This window comes from Brassica napus, chromosome C4 (genome assembly GCF_020379485.1).
Source record: "Brassica napus cultivar Da-Ae chromosome C4, Da-Ae, whole genome shotgun sequence".
NCBI classification, from domain to species: Eukaryota; Viridiplantae; Streptophyta; class Magnoliopsida; order Brassicales; family Brassicaceae; genus Brassica; species Brassica napus.
This window is the reverse complement of record NC_063447.1, coordinates 1799045-1818281: the sequence shown is the minus strand read 5'-3', so window position 1 is coordinate 1818281 and position 19237 is coordinate 1799045. Positions and strand designations below refer to the sequence as shown.

At 33.0% G+C, this 19237-nt stretch overlaps 2 protein-coding genes across 6 annotated transcripts; both read right to left on the bottom strand.

Annotated features, from left to right (window-relative positions):
• Nucleotides 1-6746: 6746 nt before the first annotated feature.
• BNAC04G01420D (precursor of CEP15) lies at nt 6747-7631 on the bottom strand. The gene has a single exon (XM_013835675.3). The coding sequence runs from the start codon at nt 7343-7345 to the stop codon at nt 7040-7042; it is 306 nt and encodes a 101-aa protein (XP_013691129.1). The 5' UTR covers nt 7346-7631; the 3' UTR covers nt 6747-7039.
• A 5595-nt stretch (nt 7632-13226) lies between these two features.
• LOC106396971 (poly(A) RNA polymerase cid12) lies at nt 13227-16220 on the bottom strand. 5 transcript variants are annotated; one of them, XM_013837486.3, is made up of 9 exons: nt 16082-16220; nt 15751-15818; nt 15197-15464; nt 14797-14976; nt 14619-14711; nt 14379-14561; nt 14028-14301; nt 13522-13964; nt 13227-13450 (listed from the first exon to the last, which is right to left on the bottom strand). In XM_013837486.3, exons 3-9 carry the CDS (start codon nt 15431-15433, stop codon nt 13352-13354), a joined length of 1509 nt encoding a protein of 502 aa, XP_013692940.1. In that variant the 5' UTR covers nt 15434-15464; nt 15751-15818; nt 16082-16220; the 3' UTR covers nt 13227-13351. The 5 variants fall into 5 exon arrangements, with proteins under 5 accessions (XP_013692940.1, XP_013692941.1, XP_022557873.1 ...); XM_013837487.3 differs by having other exon boundaries at nt 15197-15458; nt 16082-16172; XM_022702152.2 differs by lacking the exon at nt 16082-16220 and adding an exon at nt 15934-16066.
• Nucleotides 16221-19237: the final 3017 nt, after the last annotated feature.

Genomic DNA, 19237 nt, shown 5'->3' with positions numbered 1-19237 from the left:
ATTTATTCTAAACTCTCTTTCATGATACACAAGTATTTTCTATAACTTTTTAACAGTTAATTTAATAAAACTTCATAGATTGTATAAATCAGTGGACTAACCACTATGAAATCTTTATTCTCTAGAGAAACAGACACAAAAAAAATTCCAAACCTCTTTGACCATCATACTATGTCAGTTCTGGATGGAACTATGAAATAAAACAAGATTGTTATAGTTTTGAATTTTTTACAAAATCCGAAGGTTAACCCCTACGAAATGAAGTTTTCCGGTAAGTGCTATATAAATTGAAGTGTACACTCTTTAGTGTTTCTTAAAATTTTCTAACCACATTCTAAATTTGTATTAATATATGATAAACTCTTTTTCATGTTACATAGACATCTCTCTAATATTTTTTAATAATTAATTTAATAAAACTTTTTATAATGCTTAAATCAGTGGACTAACCACTACAAAATATATATTCTCTAGAGAAACGGACAATAAATAATTAAAACCTCTTTGACCATCATCCTATGCCAGTTCAGGATGCACTTATGCAATAAAAAAAATTTCTTATTTTTTTTTATTTTTCTCAATATCTGAAGGTTAACCCCTACAAAATTGAGTTATCGGTAAATGGTCGATATAGTGAAGTTTACACTCTTTACTGTTATTTAAAAATTTCTAACCGCATTATACAATTGTATTGATGTATTCTAAACTCTTTTTCTCAAAATCTGAAGGTTAACCCCGACAAAATTAAATTTTCCGGTAAGTGCTCTATATATTCAATTTTACACTCTTTATTGTTATTTAAAAATCTCAACCACATTATACATTAATGTATGCTAAACTCTCTTTCATGGTACATAGACATCGCTCAAATGTTTTAACAATTAATTTAATAAAACCTTTTATACTGCTTAAATCAGTAGACTAACCACTACAAAATATATATTCTCTAGAGGAAATGTCACAATGAGGATTTCAAACCTCTTTGACCATCATCCTATGTTAGTTCATGATGCACTTATGCAATAAAAAATACATGTCATATTTTTTTTTATTTTTTCTCAAAATCTGAAGGTTAACCCTTACGAAATTGAGCTTTCGGTAAATGCTCTATATAATGAAGTTTACACACTTTAGTGTTGTTTAAAAATTTCTAAACACATTATAAATTTGTATTAATTTATTTTAAATTCTCTTTTATGATACATGAGTATTTTCTATAACTTTTTAACAGTTAATTTAATTTATTTTTTTGAGCAACTTCATAAATTGTATAAATCAGTGGACTAACCACTATGAAATCTTTATTCTCTAAAGAAACGGACACAAAAAGAATTCCAAACCTCTTGACCATCATACTATGTCAGTGCTGGATGCAACAATGAAATAAAACAAGATTGTCATATTTTTGAATTTTTCTCAAAATCTGAAGGTTAACAACCCCTACGAAATTGAGTTTTCCGGTAAGTGGTCTATATATTGAAGTGTACACTCTTTAGTGTTTCTTAAAATTTTCTAACCACATTCTAAATTTGTATTAATATATGATAAACTCCCTTTCATGTTACATAGACATCTCTCTAATTTGTTTAATAATTAATTTAATAAAACTTTTTATAATGCTTAGATTAGTGGACTAACCACTATAAAATATATATTCTCTAGAGAAATGGACAATAAATAATTAAAACCTCTTTGACCATCATCCTATGTCAGTTCCGGATGCACTTATGCAATAAAAAAAATTGTCATATTTTTTGATTTTTTCTCAATATCTGAAGGCTAACCCCTACAAAATTGAGTTATCGGTAAATGGTCGATTTAGTGAAGTTTACACTCTTTATTGTTGTTTAAAAATTTCTAACCACATTATACAATTGTATTGATGTATTCTTTCTCAAAATCTGAAGGTTAACCTCTACGAAAATAAGTTTTCCGGTAAGTGCTCTATATATTGAATTTTACACTCTTTAGTGTTGTTTAAGAATTTCTAACAACATTTTACATTTATATTCATATATTCTAAACTCTATTTCGTGCTAAAAAGACATCTCTCTAATTTGTTTAACAATTAATTTTATAAAACTTTTTATAATGCTTAAATCAGTGAATTAACTATTATAAAATATCTACTTTCTAGAGAAACATATACAAACAGATTCCAAACCTCTTTGACAATCATCCAATGTCAGTTCATGATGCAACTATACATTAAAGCAAGATTGTCATATTTTTTATTTGTTTTTCAAAATATGAAGGTTAACCCCTACGAAATTGAGTTTTCGGTAAGTTCTCTATATATTGAAGTGTACACTCTTTAGTGTTTGTTAAAATTTTCAAACCATATTCTAAATTTGTATTAATGTATGATAAACTCTCTTTCATGGTATATAGACATCGCTCTAAATTTTTAGAAATTAATTTAATAAAAATTTATATACTGTTTAAATATGTGGACTAACCACTATAAAATAAATTTTCTCTAGAGAAATGGAAAATAAATATTTAAAACCTCTTTGATCATCATCGTATGTCATTTCAGGATGCACTTAGGAAATAAAACAATATTGTCATATTTGTTTGAATTTTTCTCAACTCCTACAAAATTGAGTTATAGAGAAATGCTCTATATAGTGAAGTTTATACTCTTTAGTGTTGTTTAAAATTTTCTAACCGCATTATACAATTGTATTGATGTATTCTAAACTCCCTTTCCTGGTACATGAGTATTGTCTTTAATTTTTAACAGTTAATTTAATAAAAATTCATATACTGCGTAAATTAGTGGACCAACCACTATGAAATCTCTATTCTCTAGAGAAATGAACACAAAAAGATTCCAAACCTCTTTGACCATCATCCTATGTCAGTTCATGATGCAACTATGCCATAAAGCAAGATTGTCATATTTTTGATTTTTTTATCAAAATCTGGAGGTTAACCCCTACGAAACTTAGTTTTTCAATAAGTGATTTACACTCTTTAGTGTTGTTTAATAATCTCAACCAAATTATACATTAATGTATGCTAAATTCTCTTTCATGGTACATAGACATCGCTCAATTTTTTTAACAATTAAGTTAATAAAACCTTTTATACTGCTTAAATCAATAGACTAACCACTACAAAATATATATTCTTTAGAGTAAAGGTTACAACGAGGATTTCAAACCTCTTTGACCATCATCATAGGTCAGTTCCGGATGCGCTTATGAAATAAAAAATACATGTCATATTTTTTGAATTTTTCTCAAAATTTGAAGGTTACAAAATTGAGTTTTCGGTAAATGATTTATATAATGAAGTTTACACACTTTACTATTGTTTAAAAATTTCTAACCACATTATACATTTGTATTATTAATTTATTATAAACTATATTTCATGGTACTTGAGTATTTTCTATAAATATTTAACAGTTAATTTAATAAAACTTCATAGATTGTATAAATCAGTGGACTAACCACTATGAAATCTTTATTTTCTGGAGAAACGGACACAAAAAGAATTGCAAACCTCTTTGACCATCATACTATGTCAATGTTAGATGCAACTATGAAATAAAACAAGATTGTCATATTTTTGATTTTTTCTCAAAATCTGAAGGTTAACCCCTACGAAATTAAGTTTTCCGGTAAGTGCTCTATATATTGAAGTGTACACTCTTTAGTGTTTCTTAAAATTTTCTAACCACATTCTAAATTTGTATTAGTATATGATAAACTCCCATTCATGTTACATAGATATCTCTCTAATTTTTTTAATAATTAATTTAATAAAAAATTTTATAATGCTTAAATCAGTGGACTAACCTTTATAAAATATATATTCTCTAGAGAAATGGACAATAAATATTTAAAACCTCTTTGACCATCATCCTATGTCAGTTCAGGATGCACTTATGCAATAAAAAAAGATTGTCATATTTTTTTTAAGTTTTTTCAATATCTGAAGGTTAACCCCTACAAAATTGAGTTATCGGTAAATGGTCGATATAGTGAAGTTTGCACTCTTTATTGTTTAAAAATTTCTAACCGCATTATACAATTGTATTGATGTATTATACATGAATATTGTCTTTAATTTTTAACAATTAATTTAATAAAAATTTATATATTGCGTAAATCAGTGGACCAACCACTATGAAATCTCTATAGAAACGGACACAAAAAAGATTCCAAACTTCTTTGACCATCATCTTATGTCAGTTCAGTATGCAACTATGCCATAGAGCAAGATTGTCATATTTTTGAATTTTTATCAAAATCTGAAGGTTAACACCTACGAAATTTAGTTTTTCAATAAGTGCTCTATATATTGATTTTCAATAAGTGCTCTATATATTGAAGTTTATACTCTTTAGTGTTGTTTAAAAATCTCAACCACATTATACATTAACGTATGCTAAACTCTCTTTCATGGTACATAGACATTGCTCAAATGTTTTAACAATTAATTTAATAAAACTTTTTATATTGCTTAAATCAGTAGACTAACCACTATAAAATATATATTCTCTAGAGAAAATGCCACAACGAGGATTTCAAACCTCTTTGACCATCATTCTATGTCAGTTCAGGATGCACTTATGCAATAAAAAATATATGTCAATTTTTTTGAATTTTTCTCAAAATCTGAAAGTTAACCCTTACGAAATTGAGTTTTCGGTAAATGCTCTATATAATGAAGTTTACACACTTTAGTATTGTTTAAAAATTCTAACCACATTTTTAAATTTTATTAATTAATTCTGAACTCCTTTTCATGGTACATGAGTATTTTCTATAATTATTTAACAATTGATTCAATAAAACTTCATATATTGCCCAAATGAATGGACTAACCACTATGACATCTCTATTCTCTAGAAATACGGACACAAAAATATTCTAAACCTCTTTGACCATCATCATATGTCAGTTTAAGATGCAACTATGGCATAAAGCAAGATTGTCATATTTTGAATTTTTATTAAAATCTGAAAGTTAACTCCTACAAAATTTAGTTTTTCAATAAGTGCTCTATATATTGAAGTTTACGCTCTTTAGTGTTGTTTAAAAATCTCAACCACATTATACGTTAATATATGCTAAACTATCTTTCATGGTATATAGACTTCGATCAAATATTTTAATAATTAATTTATTAAAACTTTATATACTGCTTAAATTCGTGGACTAACCAATATAAAATATATATTCTCTAAACAAAAGGTCACAATGAGGATTTTAAACCTCTTTGACCGTCTTCCTATTTCAGTTCAGGATGCACTTATGCAATAAAAAATACATTTAATATTTTTTGAATTTTTTTCAAAATCTAAAAGTTATCCCATACGAAATTAAGTTTTCGAGTAAGTGCTCTTTAGTGTTTCTTAAAAAAAATTAACCACATTTAAAATTTTTATTAATGTATGAAAAACTTTTTTTCATGTTACATACACATCTCTCTAATTTTTTTAATAATTAATTTACTAAAACCATTATAAAATATATAATCTCTAGAGAATTGTGATGCATGACGACAATTCACAATTCACAATCGGTGGATTCAATGCATGCATAGTATTATATTGCATGCGAATATGCGATGCATGACGACAATTCACAATTCACAATTCACACCAACACTAATATTTCAAAGCAAAACACTAAATGTGTTTTTATATAATTTTAAGCTTCATACGTAATTCTAGGAATGATGTGCTTTTCAGGTTGGCACATTTTCTGCAAGTCAGCCAAAAGAAAAACATGTGCACGGGATTTAGAGATCGCTTTATTCTCGTATACAACAGTCGTTTACAGTGGATCAAATTTCTAAGTATTAAGATTTAGAAGTTCAAAATGTTAGATTTAATTGTTTGACTATGGCATAATGTTACTATATCTTATTTTAAGGGAACATCGTACATTGCATATATTTTATTGAGAATTTCCTTAGGATAGTATTTTTTAAGTTTTTGTCACAAAATAGCTCACAATAAAGAAAATGATCAAAATAAGTTTTATTAAAATGTAAAAATGTATTTTTATCGTAAGATTAACTAATTTATACTTAGGGTTTAGAGTTAATGGGTAGGGTTTTGGGAATATGGTTTCAAATTTTAAAAAATAAAAAATAAATATTAAAAATTTCAAAATAAAAAAAGACTATTTTAGTCATTTTCTTTTTTTGAGTGTTATTTTTGTGACAAAAACTTAAAAATGACTATTTGAAAGAATTATCCTATATTATATTAGTTATATATATATCATATTTCACACAATAGCTGCCCCCATGTGAGAGTTAATATTTGCAATGCTTTGTTAAAGGCCATGAAGCCAAAACTTGTTTATCAAAAAAAAAAAATGAAGCCAAAACATGAATTATTGTCGTTTTTTATTTTTAATTTGTAAATACAACTTGTCATATGGTGAATATTGGTTCAATAGCAAAGACTGCACAACTGACACAGTGTTCTTTTTGTTAACAACTGACGGAATGTTTTTGTGTTTTTGCCCCCTTTTATTAATCTCAAATAATATTTTTGAAAACATGAAACTATAATATACACCTGTGTAAACCCGTTTGGTTCATCAATTGTTTTTATGTAAATTTGGATTCCTTCGAACGATAATAAACGTTATTATACCAATTAAATTAATCTCACGACAAAGTAGAAACATGTTATTTTTATATATTGTTTAAGATCAATTCCAACTACCGATTTAGTATACTTTGTGTCTACGGTTTTTTTAACAAAAGAAAAATACAGGTTTATCTAATGAAATAATGAGTACGAAACATACATACAAGAAGCTCCCATCAACACGAGAAAACGAGACAATTCAATATAGAGGTCACTATTTATTAAAAAAAAGACATAATTAAAATGTATAGATTTCGAAAATGAAGAAAAAGCAACAAAAATGATCATGTGGAGACACGACCTTTCAGGACAAAAAACATATATGAACAAGAAAACAAACATGTATGTATAAATATATAATGCAAAATGCTGAAATATAGTATATGTGTAGAGAATACACATGAAAACGTATCATCAGTGGCCAATACCGGGGCTTGGGACATCACCTTGCCTTTTATAGATATCATCGTCATAATCAGGCACTGGTGGTGATGGTGATGCAGAAGTGGCTCCATCATCATAATCACCTGAATAATCAACTTCCAGTTTCGTAGCCATCAACTTCCTTCTCTTCATTGCCGGGAAGTACTTTCCGCCGTGAAATGCTTCCGGTTCGTATCTAGTAATGCCTCTCATTTTGAACCCGTGAATCGAAGGAGCCATGGAGATGAGTATGAAAGAGAGTAACAAAACGTGAATCTTAATCTTACTTTCATCCATTTCGCGAAGAAGCCTTCAAGAACACAATCAAATGGTGAAATAAGAAATTTTGTATATACGGATTTTCTTTCTTCTTGATGACTTTAGGGTCCAAGAAGAGATTGTGTGTTATAAATAACTAGAAATAACTATATAAGAAAAGAAATATTGAATTATTCAATCTGGAGGGCCAACTTTGTTGAAATTGGCAAACAATGGTCATGATGAATTTATAACATGTCTACTATTTACTTCTTTTTTCTCTTTTCTTAATGTTATCTTCTTTTTATCGTAATGATCCATCATTGCATGCTCTATGACAAGTCGTATATTTGTTGGAAAATTGATTAAGACAAGGGAAGTTGGAGGCTATAGCCACACAAAAAAACGATATTCACCGTGTAGCCATTTAACCTAACGATTTTATAGACGCTGTTAGAAATATAAAATAATACTGTAATATCTCTAAAAACAACCGGCTCAACCTGATACAAAAATAATTAAATATTTTAATTATTCACCGCACAAAAATAACTCGTGTCTCACCCTTCTTCACATCTTTTCCTTTTAACTTTTCTTGTAATTTTGCTGCAGTCGAACGGTCTCCTGCACCGCTTTCATCCATCGCCTCCACTCTGCATGCAATCGACATCTTTTCCAGATCCTCCGTCCTCTGTTTTCAATCTTCTTCGGCGTTACAGTTCTTGGTTAGGGTTTCAGCGGCGGTAGTAAGAAACCCTTTCTACCCAACTTCACCCCTTCGATTCTTCTCAGATCTCTGAACCCCACGTAAGTTCTCCTTCTCTACTGTAGATTGTCTTCACCGTGTCGCCCTATGTGCTTATTTTCTTCCAATTTGGAGCTCATCTCATAATCAAAGTGTTATAGTTTCTAGGTATGTATCATCGGCTGATGTGAATTCGATCGTCCCCGATTCGGAATTAGTCTCTCCCACTAAGTTCTTGGTGTTTCTCCGTCGATTCTGGTTATTAAAACTTCTTCTCAGATCTTTATAGCGGTGATGCGAAATAAGTAGTGTAGTAATTTAGGGGAAGATGTGTGGAATATCATTGCTTAGAAATGCTCAGTCGGTACACATAGTATGATATTTCGAATCCGGTTTCCATTTGAAATGTAATAGTATACTTATCTCATTCAACTATTCCACTGAGGATATTATCACTTGCTATTATGTTTTGCTTTGCTGCAATTTGTGGTCGGTTGTGGTTCCCTCCCTGATGTTCTTATTCTAAGTTATGCTTGAATTGGGGTTTTTGTCTCTGCGGTGCATAGTTCATGGTGTAGAAATATTGATTATTTTATGGAATAACATCTGCAATACATAGATGTTTCATCGTATGCCCGTATCAGTACATCTCATTGCTATATGTCATGTTAAGTGGAATAGTATAAGGTTCACATTATTCCATTTTACATGGAATCGTACTTTTACATCATATGCCTTTCCATTCGTTAGCCATTTTTATTCTGTTTGACTCATAATTCATTTCTATATTGAATATTACAGTGTGAACCGTCCTCATTCTTTGCCTCTCTTACTTTTCATTCTTCAGGTTTGGTATGGACGAGTTAGACCTTCCAAGTAGATTGTTTGAGACATGCTTTGAACCAACTGGCAAAAAAAGGGTTAACAACTATTTCCAGTATTATGGCAGGTGAATTTAATTTCACAAAGACTTGAGTTGCCTATGTATTGGGGTTTATATTTACTTAACTTGGGTTTAGTGTTTACTGTCAAGTGTTATATTACCATTCCCATTAGCTTTGTATTTCATGTGGCTAATGAGGAATGTAAATACATATCTCTAGTATTATGGCATGTGAATTTAGTTTCCTGAAGATTTGGGTTGCCTATGGTGGATTGGGGTTTATATTTCTCTAACTTGGGTTTAGTGTTCTATTACCAGCTCCATTAGCTTTGTATTTCATGTTGCTCATGAGAAATGTAAATACACGTCTCCAGTATTATGGCATGTGAATTTATTTTCACAAAGATTTGGGTTGCATATGTATTGAGGTTTATATTTTCCTAACTTGGGTTTAGTGTTTACTATCAAGTATTTTTTTACCATTCCCATTAGCTTTGTATTTCATGTGGCGCATGAGAAATGTAAATACATGTCTCCAGTATTATGGCAGGTGGATTAAATTTCCTGAAAATTTGGGTTCCCTATGAATTGAATTTATATTTCCTTAACTTGGGTTTAGTGTTTACTGTTAAGTGTTTTATTACCATTCCTATTAGCTTTGTATTTCATGTTACTCAATCTTGGCTCTAGTATGCACATAGTATCATTTTAAATAGTACATTGTATATAGTATAGAAGTCTTTTCGTAATGGATGGTGCAAATGTGTACGTAACCCTATACACACATTTATAATCATTAACCTACACCAGTTGTTTAAATTTATACAGTGAAAATATCTTACTAAATCGACGTCAGTATGTGGCATCCTCCTACTCTTTCATCAGGAGTAGCTGTCACCAACTATCCGACTTTCATATTTCCCTAATTTGTGTTTAGTGTCAAGTGTTCATCTACCAATCCCCCATTAGATTTTGTAAATCAATCCTGGATGTATGCTACTAGTATATAAATAACATAGTATATTTTATATGGAATAGCAGTTCTCAGATAAATTACATAGTGTATTGTATATGGAATATACCTTCTCATGTAATATACGTCATAAACGTTAATTCACCTTATAACGGACATATATTATCAGAAGTTAACATTGACATCATTTCATTTAACCAAAATAGAAGGTCACAAGGTTTTCTGTACAACAAACACAATGTGCCCACATTCCATTAAATTTGGGTTACGTTACATATTCTTCTGTGTGGTTTACCGAGAGTTTACATTTCCATACTATTTGGCCTTTAGTTTATTTCTGTCTGGTTGATAAATTTATTTATGGAATATTTGGCTTGCTTTTGGGTAAAACATTACGTACTTTCCTTGCATCATGTACCTTTTTAACTGTAGCGAAATTATGAAGACCATATTTCACTTGGAACTACATTTATAATATTACTATTCCACATACGGTACATAGTATGGAAACTCATACAATCGGTATAGAATATACTTGTCGTCATCTTCAGTTCGTCGTTATGTTAGAATTGTTTCTGGCACACTTACAACTGTTATCCACTCCCTCGATTCATACCCTTACATCATATGTGTTGAATACAGCTGCACAACGCGATTCATATGTTATGTGATTGCTACGATGCCACACAAAAATGCTACGTCGTTTACTTTATAATATGGATCCGGTAACCTGTTACTTGAAGGGGTATAACCGGATGGAATGAAACACAAAAGTCAGACAATTAACTATATCAAAATCATAACTACTTCCTTAATTTATCACCAAAATATGGCCATTTGACCAATAAGCTCTTAAGACAATATGTAGACGGTGAGTCATGTATTAATAACTTATTTATTTAAATCAAACACATTTAATAAACTTTTCAACTAGGATGCATAAATTTTTTGTTAAAAAAAAAACTAGGATGCGATGACTACAGTTTATATGTTTTTTTTGTAATTAAAAAAATGGTAAACCATTTTTCGGAGAGAGAATGTGAAAGCTCCAGTGGCCACGTGCGTGGAAATCTGGTATGGTACAGATTCAAACTCGGATTTCTTTAGAGATCCACGGAACGCCTTGATCATCTAACCACAGACGCGTGATTTTTTTTTTGTAATTAGTCATGGAAGACTAGTTATAGCATCTGCATCGCGATGAAGTGAGCGTCTCTAAAGGGTGGGGAGCCCACAATTTTGGCAAAAGACGGTATGTTATGTTGCAAAATAAGAGACGTGTATTGGGTGGTTTTTGCACTGTTCGCGGATCCTACCGACACGTGGTGGTCCGCGATTGGAGCACTTTTTAATTTTATTTTTTTTTAAATCAGAAGAAAAAAATATAAAAAATAAAAAAATAAAAAATAAGAAACCTTAATGGACGCAGATGCTCTTAGTATTTACTTGAAGAGTTTATAAGCGAAGTACAGGAACTGATATGCACCAAGAATTAAAAATATATATTAATATATATCGTCGGCTATCATATACTAACATCGGAGACACTTGCCATGATTGGTCAATGCAGACTGAAGTGGTAGCTCGAATAAAGCATGGGGCTATAAATTAGGATTTAGGTTAGTATGTAATCAAAGGTACCTATAATGTCTAACGACATAATATTCCAGCACAGAAGAAGTATATAATTGCGTTTGCTTAACTTAGAATAATCATGTCTCGCTTAGAAACTTAGAAATGCACTACATGTTACAAAAAAATTGTAATTTGTTGCTAATTGTAGAGAACAGACACGTATGTATCATTGGGATCCGTTCAAGTTAGTGATGGTCTTAATGCGAAAGAAATATTAACTTAAATTTAATTTAACAAGATTACCTACTTATGTGTCACCAACTACATAATAACACTACACTAATTACACATAACTTGCTAAGATCTCTTATATAATCAAACTTATTACTTAACCTGATTAACATCGTATCTTCCAAACTATTCATGTAACTATACGAATCATCGGCTCATCTTGCATAGAGAATTACAATAAGTTGTAGATACTGCTGGCCAGAGGATGACGTAATGCTTTGAAAGTATATCGTCTTCACACATAGGACATATCAATTTAAATGAAAATGGATAAGAAAGAGTCATACGGTGGACCCCACAACTCTGGACTAGCATGTGATAACAACTTCTCTATCAGATCAAACATAAACCCATAATAAGTTAGCGTCATGGTGATGTAATAATAATCTTTTTTTTTTTTCATCAATAGATATTTGATTGACGGACCTAAAAACCCACAATATAACATACACAAATCCAAGAAAACGGACCAAAATACAATAAACCCAAGGCCCAACTACGAAAACCCTAGGAGACAAATGAGGCTCCGCCGCCGCGCGGACAAACGCTGCGGCTCCGACGTTGCCCTCGCTTCGAAACACCACCGGGTAACCAACCGTCGATTCACCCGGATCCACCAGAGCTCACTAACTCCACACCATCACCACCGCAAACATCTTCAACTCAAGCGAACCCAATATCGGAGAGCATCAATCGACTATTCGAGAGCTCATCCGTCACCATTCATCCCAATCACCGAGAGGAAAGCTTCACGCGAACCATCACCGTTAACCATGGTCGAGCTTCGATCGTCCTCCGACGAGATCTCAACCAACCCTAACCAAACCAAAAGCGTAAAACTAAAAGGAAGGAGAAAACCAAACCCTAAAACGGAACTAGGGAACCAAAAGTCGGCGAGGCAAAGCAAGGAACGCCTTTACCCCTCGGGATCTAGACCGACGACGGCAGAGCTGACGAAGCCTCCACCTCTTGGGGACAGGAACCGGCGTCGACAGAGCTGGAGGAACCTCTGTCTCCTGGAGACAAAACCAAGTAGCCGAACGATGAGCTTCACCGCGCTTTCCTCAACACGACCGCGCCTTTACGCCAGAGACAGATCCGCCATGTGTGGCCTTGTTCCAGAGCTCAAGCAAAACGGAGGAGAGAGGAAACGAGAGCGAAGCGAAAATCAACAGCTTTACAAGTGACTTGAGGGGCTCCGGTGACGGCACGCACGCTCACGCGCCAGCCGGTCACCGGACCCGGTTATAGATCTACTTTCTCTTGTTTTCTCTCTCACTTGTACTTGCTTTCTTTTGCTTGATGTAATAATAATCTTACAGTTTAGATTATTTTATCAAATTTTGGTTTTTTTTTGTTGCTGTTGTTAACTCAATAAAGAGCTAGATTCATTGTAGTTACTAAAGTATAACATTATTTTTTCTACTGTCAAGAGATCTCTAAATGATCCTAATAAAAAGAAGCATATGCTTTTAACCTCTGGAACTTCACATTTAGCACCATAACAAAAAAAAAAAAAAAACTCTTGTCATTGTTTTCTGTTGGTAAACATAAAGAGACAAAACCTAAGAAACCAATTCAAATATTCTGTTTGACAAGTTGAGACTGAGATGCTGAAGGCAATGAGTTCACCGTGTTCGGTTTGCCACTGAACCTCTCTGTATAAGATTGCTGACTCTGCAAAAACAAAACCTGATGGATCATACAAAAGACTCGAGGAGAAAAAAAAAATGGTGAATGAACTGTACCATTTCAGGAATGTAAGTGCCTGTCCCTCTTGATCTCCTCATGTTCTGCAACGAGTTTGATGAACCATTCATATTCCTCCGATGGAAATCATTCTTTTGTCCGGCCACAAACCAACGAACAATGTCCCAAGAACTTGTGTGGTCTTGCCCCTGGCCCTGAGGGATCCACTTATGCTGAGTCTCTCCGTGAAACCCTTTCCCATAAACAAGACTCTTGAAGTATCCTTCAAAGTCTCCTCTGAGTTCAGACGCTTCTGCTCTCCCAGTGCCAAACGCCACGACAGGCTCCTCCACGTCTTGTCTCTGTCCCTTGCCGTTCCTCTCCAACGAGCTACAAAAGAACTTCTCCAGTTTCCATCCCATGGCTTCTCCAGGCACTGAGAGCACATCTTTGAGCTTCCTAGCTCCCAGAGTAAAAGCATGTCTTATACGTTGCAAATTGCCTAGCAAATTAAAAATCATTAGCTTAATGTTTTGGACTCTTGCTGCATCAATTGGGAAGTTACCTTTCGTCACACTACGGCCAAGGTTGTTACTGTGCTTCAAAGGATCCACTATGTTGAAATGCTTCACAGGGAAGTAATGACCATTTGCTTCAACAGCTTTAGTTGGAACCGAATACAACTCAATGCACTCTCTGAAGAACTTCTCGTTCAGGACAACTTCAGCATCATTACTAGGCATATCAGGCAGAGAAGATATGGGGACTGGACCGTTGACAGTTACACAGTAGCTGTCCCAATCAAATGATGCATAGTAATCCAAGAACTTAAACAGCACCTGTTGATACCATATGTTTAAAATCTTAGAACCAATGGGAATATAAGCTTAAGAGTTATTATTATACACACACTCACAGCTAAAGGGCCAGAGAGTGATGAATAAGAGATGTTGATGATATGCAAGACTAGTACTGCCAATGCATAAGTCGAAATCAATCCAGTGTTGGCGCCGAGGATGCGGCTCTCATAGTAGCACCAAGCTTTGATCAAGATGATGCTACGCTTGAACAGATGGTCCTTCCCAAAAATCTGGTCAACCTAACAGAGCAACCAAATCAAAGACGAATCATGGAAGAACTATTTATAAATGTCTACCTGCTCTAAGAAACATAGAGCGCAGAGTCCAGCCATTTGATTGAAGGAGATGTCTACAGCAATGTTCCTGATACTGCATTTTATGACCTTAACCTACCATCATCAGCATAACCATGAAAATGAGTTTTTTTTTATTACAAATAAATCAAAAAGACACAAAAGGGATCAAACAAAAAACCTGTGCTGGGATGTATTGAACGTCAGTCACATGGAAATCAGATTCTTTGTCTTCGGCTCTAAGCATATTGCACAATGCGTTAGCCAAGTCCTCCTCTTTATCTTGAGGAGTTAGGACTGTCAGATCAATATCTCCATCTGGTAGATATGTTTTCAGTGGCACCGAGCCAAACAAGAAGACCTGCAATGGTACATAGAGTTTAGGGACAAGATAATAGTCCTAGCTCCAAATCTAGTCACACAGCATTTTTTTTAACGCTTAGTAGTAATGAACTAATACAACTTTGTGTGCAACATCACAAACAAGATGATATCATCAAACAAAGTATCAACTAATCAGTATAAATATTTGTTTAGTTTTTTTTCTCAATGAACAAAAGAGAAAGCCAAGCAAGTCTAACCTCAATTCCAAGACGATCTTTAACAAGGGTCTGGACATAATCGATGATCTCGTTCCTGCTTTTGTCTGAAACAAAGACAGGTTGGATGGCGTTTAGTATCTCCTGAGCCCTTTCCTCGGCAACCATCCAGAGCTCTCCATCTATTGGCATTGTTGATAGTGATAGAGAAGACGATGATGATGAGGAGGAGGAGGATGAAGATGAGGAGAGTGACATCCTCTCTTGAAGATCAGCCATTTGAAACACAAAGAACTTGAATTTACTGCAACTGAATCACCACAGATCAGAGAAAGAAGAGAAAAGAGGTAAAAGAGATCAATTTACTGCTTAGTGCTAAAAAAAAAACAAAATCTTGAATTAGATTTCTAAGTTCCACCAATGAATGCTACACAACAATTTAAGCCAAACCAGTGATTCCATAGCACTACAATGATTGCAACAAAGCTTAAACTAGTTTCAGGAATCTCAAAGAACAAACCTTTATCAACCTCGTAGATGCAGAAAATAGTTTTTTTTTTTCTTTTCTTTTTGAGTTGTAAGTAACGAAAAGGTACCTGTGCTTTTAGTACATGTGTCAAGATCCTTCCTTTGAACAAAACCCGTGTTGGCTTTTTAACTCATCCTGCAAAACAATAGACATCCAGAAAAAAATAAAAATCAAAACTTTATATGAACAATAGATTGTAAACAGATTTAGGGTTTTAGGATTTTTGATTTAATTGGCATTTGTGTTTCACCTTCAAATAAAAAAAAAAAGAAAAAATGAAATTGAGAAGAGAATTTCAACGAAAATGTTTGGTGGTGTAATTAATTGAGACAATGGTGATTTAGTTTTTTTTTTTTAAGAGATGAGATCAAATAGTAAAGAGGAGGAAAAAAACCCACTGAAACTCCGGCGGAAAATGTGGCAGCTTGGCGTCTAAACAAGGAGAAGATAAAACCAAGTTAAAATGAAAATGAAACGATGGCTGGGGAAATTAAATAAATAAAAAAGTCAATGAAATTTTTGGAAGATTCCTGGAGTGTGTGTGACTTTATGAGTCATGAATAAAATTATATATTTTCTCCATTTAAGATAGATATTTTTTAAAATATATAAATATAAGATAGATTTTATATTTCCTATGCAGTAAATATTTTTTTAAAAAATGATTTTATTATTTATTAAAAATTATTAAAAATTGATAACTATAAAAAATGTTGTATGGTGTATGGATACTCTTAATCTAACATGGATTATGAAATTTAGTATTTGTATAAATGCGTATTGTAGCCTAAACATACTACTATTAATAACTTTTTTTAATAAAGTGATACTAATTTAAACGTCCTTGTTGTTTTTTAGAAAATCTTCTGAAATTTAGCTTTGTGTTCATAAATAATACAAAACAAAAATTAATTTTAATACATAATATTTTATAAAAAATGGACAGAAACTAATACTATTATTGAGAGGATCGATCGGGTCGGATGTACAAGATTTACAGCTACTTTTAATTATGATTTGTTTTATTTGCAAGAAAAACTATATATATATATATATATATAAGTATATTATAAAAAAAAATATTGTATATTAACAATAGAGTTTCAAATTATTGATTACTCAAACCCTTATGAGTGCTGAGTGCATGTCGGTAAGACGTGATGGTGAGTGTACGTAGGCTATTCAAACATATATATGTCCATAATAGTACGAGAGTATAAATAGCTTTTTCATGATTGTGAGTAAATTGTTTTTCTTTTCTAAAACAAACATTGTAGTTGTTTTAAGAGTTTTACAAAATTGTCTAACTTCTACATTAGCTTGAAAAAATTGACAGATTACCAAGTTAATAGCCTTTACATGTGTCCTACCAAAACAAACGGCTAAAAGGAAAACTACCTGAAATGTTAATCTCGTTAATACAATTAGTCTAAGCAGGCAGCAAATATCAAAAACAAGAAGTCATGTATGCGATGCACTTTGTTCTACTGATATCTTTATTTTTGTGATTTGGTTCACTCCATCAATTCTATATACATGTTTTGACTGTATAGTCTGTATCCATCGTTATAAATCCACGAGTAACCTTCCTTAGCCTTTTCATTGTTGTTATAAACCAAGGAATAACCTTCTTTCTCTACCATAGTAACATCATCTATGAACTTCACCTCATCTTCGTGATATATTTTGCCTTATCATAGGCATATTTAGTTCATCAGATACAAATTCTCTAGGCATCGAGAGATGAACGCACAGTTGATGGTCTAATAGTACGAGAGGTCTATAGGAGCAAAGGAAGGAGGTTCAGATCCATTTATACTATTATCTTTAAACTCAATAATACAGCAAAAATGTCCACTATACATTATAGAAAGCTACAAATACAGTAGGAAAAACTGAATACACTACTTGTTATATAACTTATTTTCTTTACAATAACCCTACTTCTTGAATGAGCCATAAAGTGTTATATATTTTTGAAACAACTAGTATAGTTTTTTTTTTTTTTTGTAACAAACAACTAGTATAGTTTAAAAGGTAATTAATAACAGGAATCTTGAGATAATCAAACCCACATCTCCAAATTATCCTTTGTGCAAGTCAAAGTAACTACTCTTACTTCAAACTATATTGATATTCATTCCACCAGGAAAACAGCATTCAGGTTGCATTATTTTGCCAGATCAAAAATGAAGCAAACATGAGTAACAACTTGTATTGAATTGAATGAAGGACTACAAGGAAAATAAGGAGAGTAATATTTTGCCCAAAAAAAAAGAGAGTAATATAATTCAAAGATACGAAAGTCAATCAAACTAAGAGAGAGTACAAATCATTTTCATGCAAAGCAAATATATAACGTAAACTCATTCGACAAACTAAGAAAGAAACTTAAACTGAAGTAAACATGAGATTAATCTGAAGATCCTCCTACTGCATCTTGAGCGTGAGAAACCGGTTGTAAATGTGCTTCATTGGCATCATTTTTAATACTTTCAAAACATAAATCTAAATCATCAAACTGATATTGTTGGTTTTCGTCCAACACCGGCATGAAGTTTTTGTCGTTGTTCGGCGTCCAAAACCATGAAGGAGGAGCTAAAACCTGTGGTGAATCTTGCTCTTGTTGCTGCTTCTGAGTGGCGTCACCATGATCATCCTGTCGCATCGTGATCATCGTCTCAAACCCTAGTTCATGACTTTCATGAAGAGAAGGAGGAGCTAGAACCGGTGGTGCATCTTGCTCTTGTTGCTGCTGCTGAGTGGCGTCACCATGATCTTCTTGCTCCACTCCTAAACCTTGACCTTCATGATGAGGAGGAATATATACAACCTGTGCTTCTTGCTCTTGTTGTTGTGGTTGCTGAGTGGTGTCACCATGGTCTTCCTCTAACGTCCTCATCTCAACTCCATTAGCACCAGCTTCTTCTTCATGATCTTGCACTTGTTTCGATAAGATGTTGTTCTTCACCTCCTCAGCGAACCCTTTCTTTTCTAAATTTCCTTTGATACGACACAAGACCAAATCGTCTTGATTTTCCTCATAAAGGCAATACTCTGTCATGTTCCAACCAGTTGGCTCTATCTTTCCATTCACATTAGTCTTGTTATAGACAAGACTCTGCTTGTAACCTTGCACCTTCTCGTCTTTGTCCTTGATCGGCTTTTTCACACTAGTGCTTTTCCACGTGCCGCCTCCTCTTCCCCGAACGGTCCTGGTACATGAACTGGCACCTCTTTTGTTCCTAGGAGTAAAGTAGTACCATTCGCCTCTAGGGAACAGGTCGTTTTGCACGTGATCAAGAAGCCACGGGTCGTCTTTGTACAGATCCAAAGTTGTTATGAAACCGCTCTTCTTCTTGTCTACCTTGTTCCTAAGATGAACCCTTACACATCCCAAGTTGGTTGGAAGAAACCGTGAACCAGGCGGATAAACCGGAGCCTTCACAGTGTTTGAGCTGCTGTTTGGATCGGTACGTTGGGTACGAGGCATGCGTTGCATGATGCGATGATAGTAAAGCATCCTGAGTCTCTGCTCTTCCTCGAGATTGTTA

What these genes read in the sequence shown, in the direction of transcription:
- LOC106396971 (XM_013837486.3), bottom strand. Translation starts at nt 15,433, where the DNA reads ATGGCTGATCTTCAAGAGAGGATGTCACTCTCCTCATCTTCATCCTCC. An exon ending in TTCAATACATCCCAGCACAG is followed by an intron (nt 14,712 to 14,796) that starts GTTTTTTGTTTG and finishes TGATGATGGTAG; the next exon opens with GTTAAGGTCATAAAATGCAG. An exon ending in TGGCCGTAGTGTGACGAAAG is followed by an intron (nt 13,965 to 14,027) that starts GTAACTTCCCAA and finishes TTAATTTGCTAG; the next exon opens with GCAATTTGCAACGTATAAGA.
- BNAC04G01420D (XM_013835675.3), bottom strand. Translation starts at nt 7,345, where the DNA reads ATGGATGAAAGTAAGATTAAGATTCACGTTTTGTTACTCTCTTTCATA.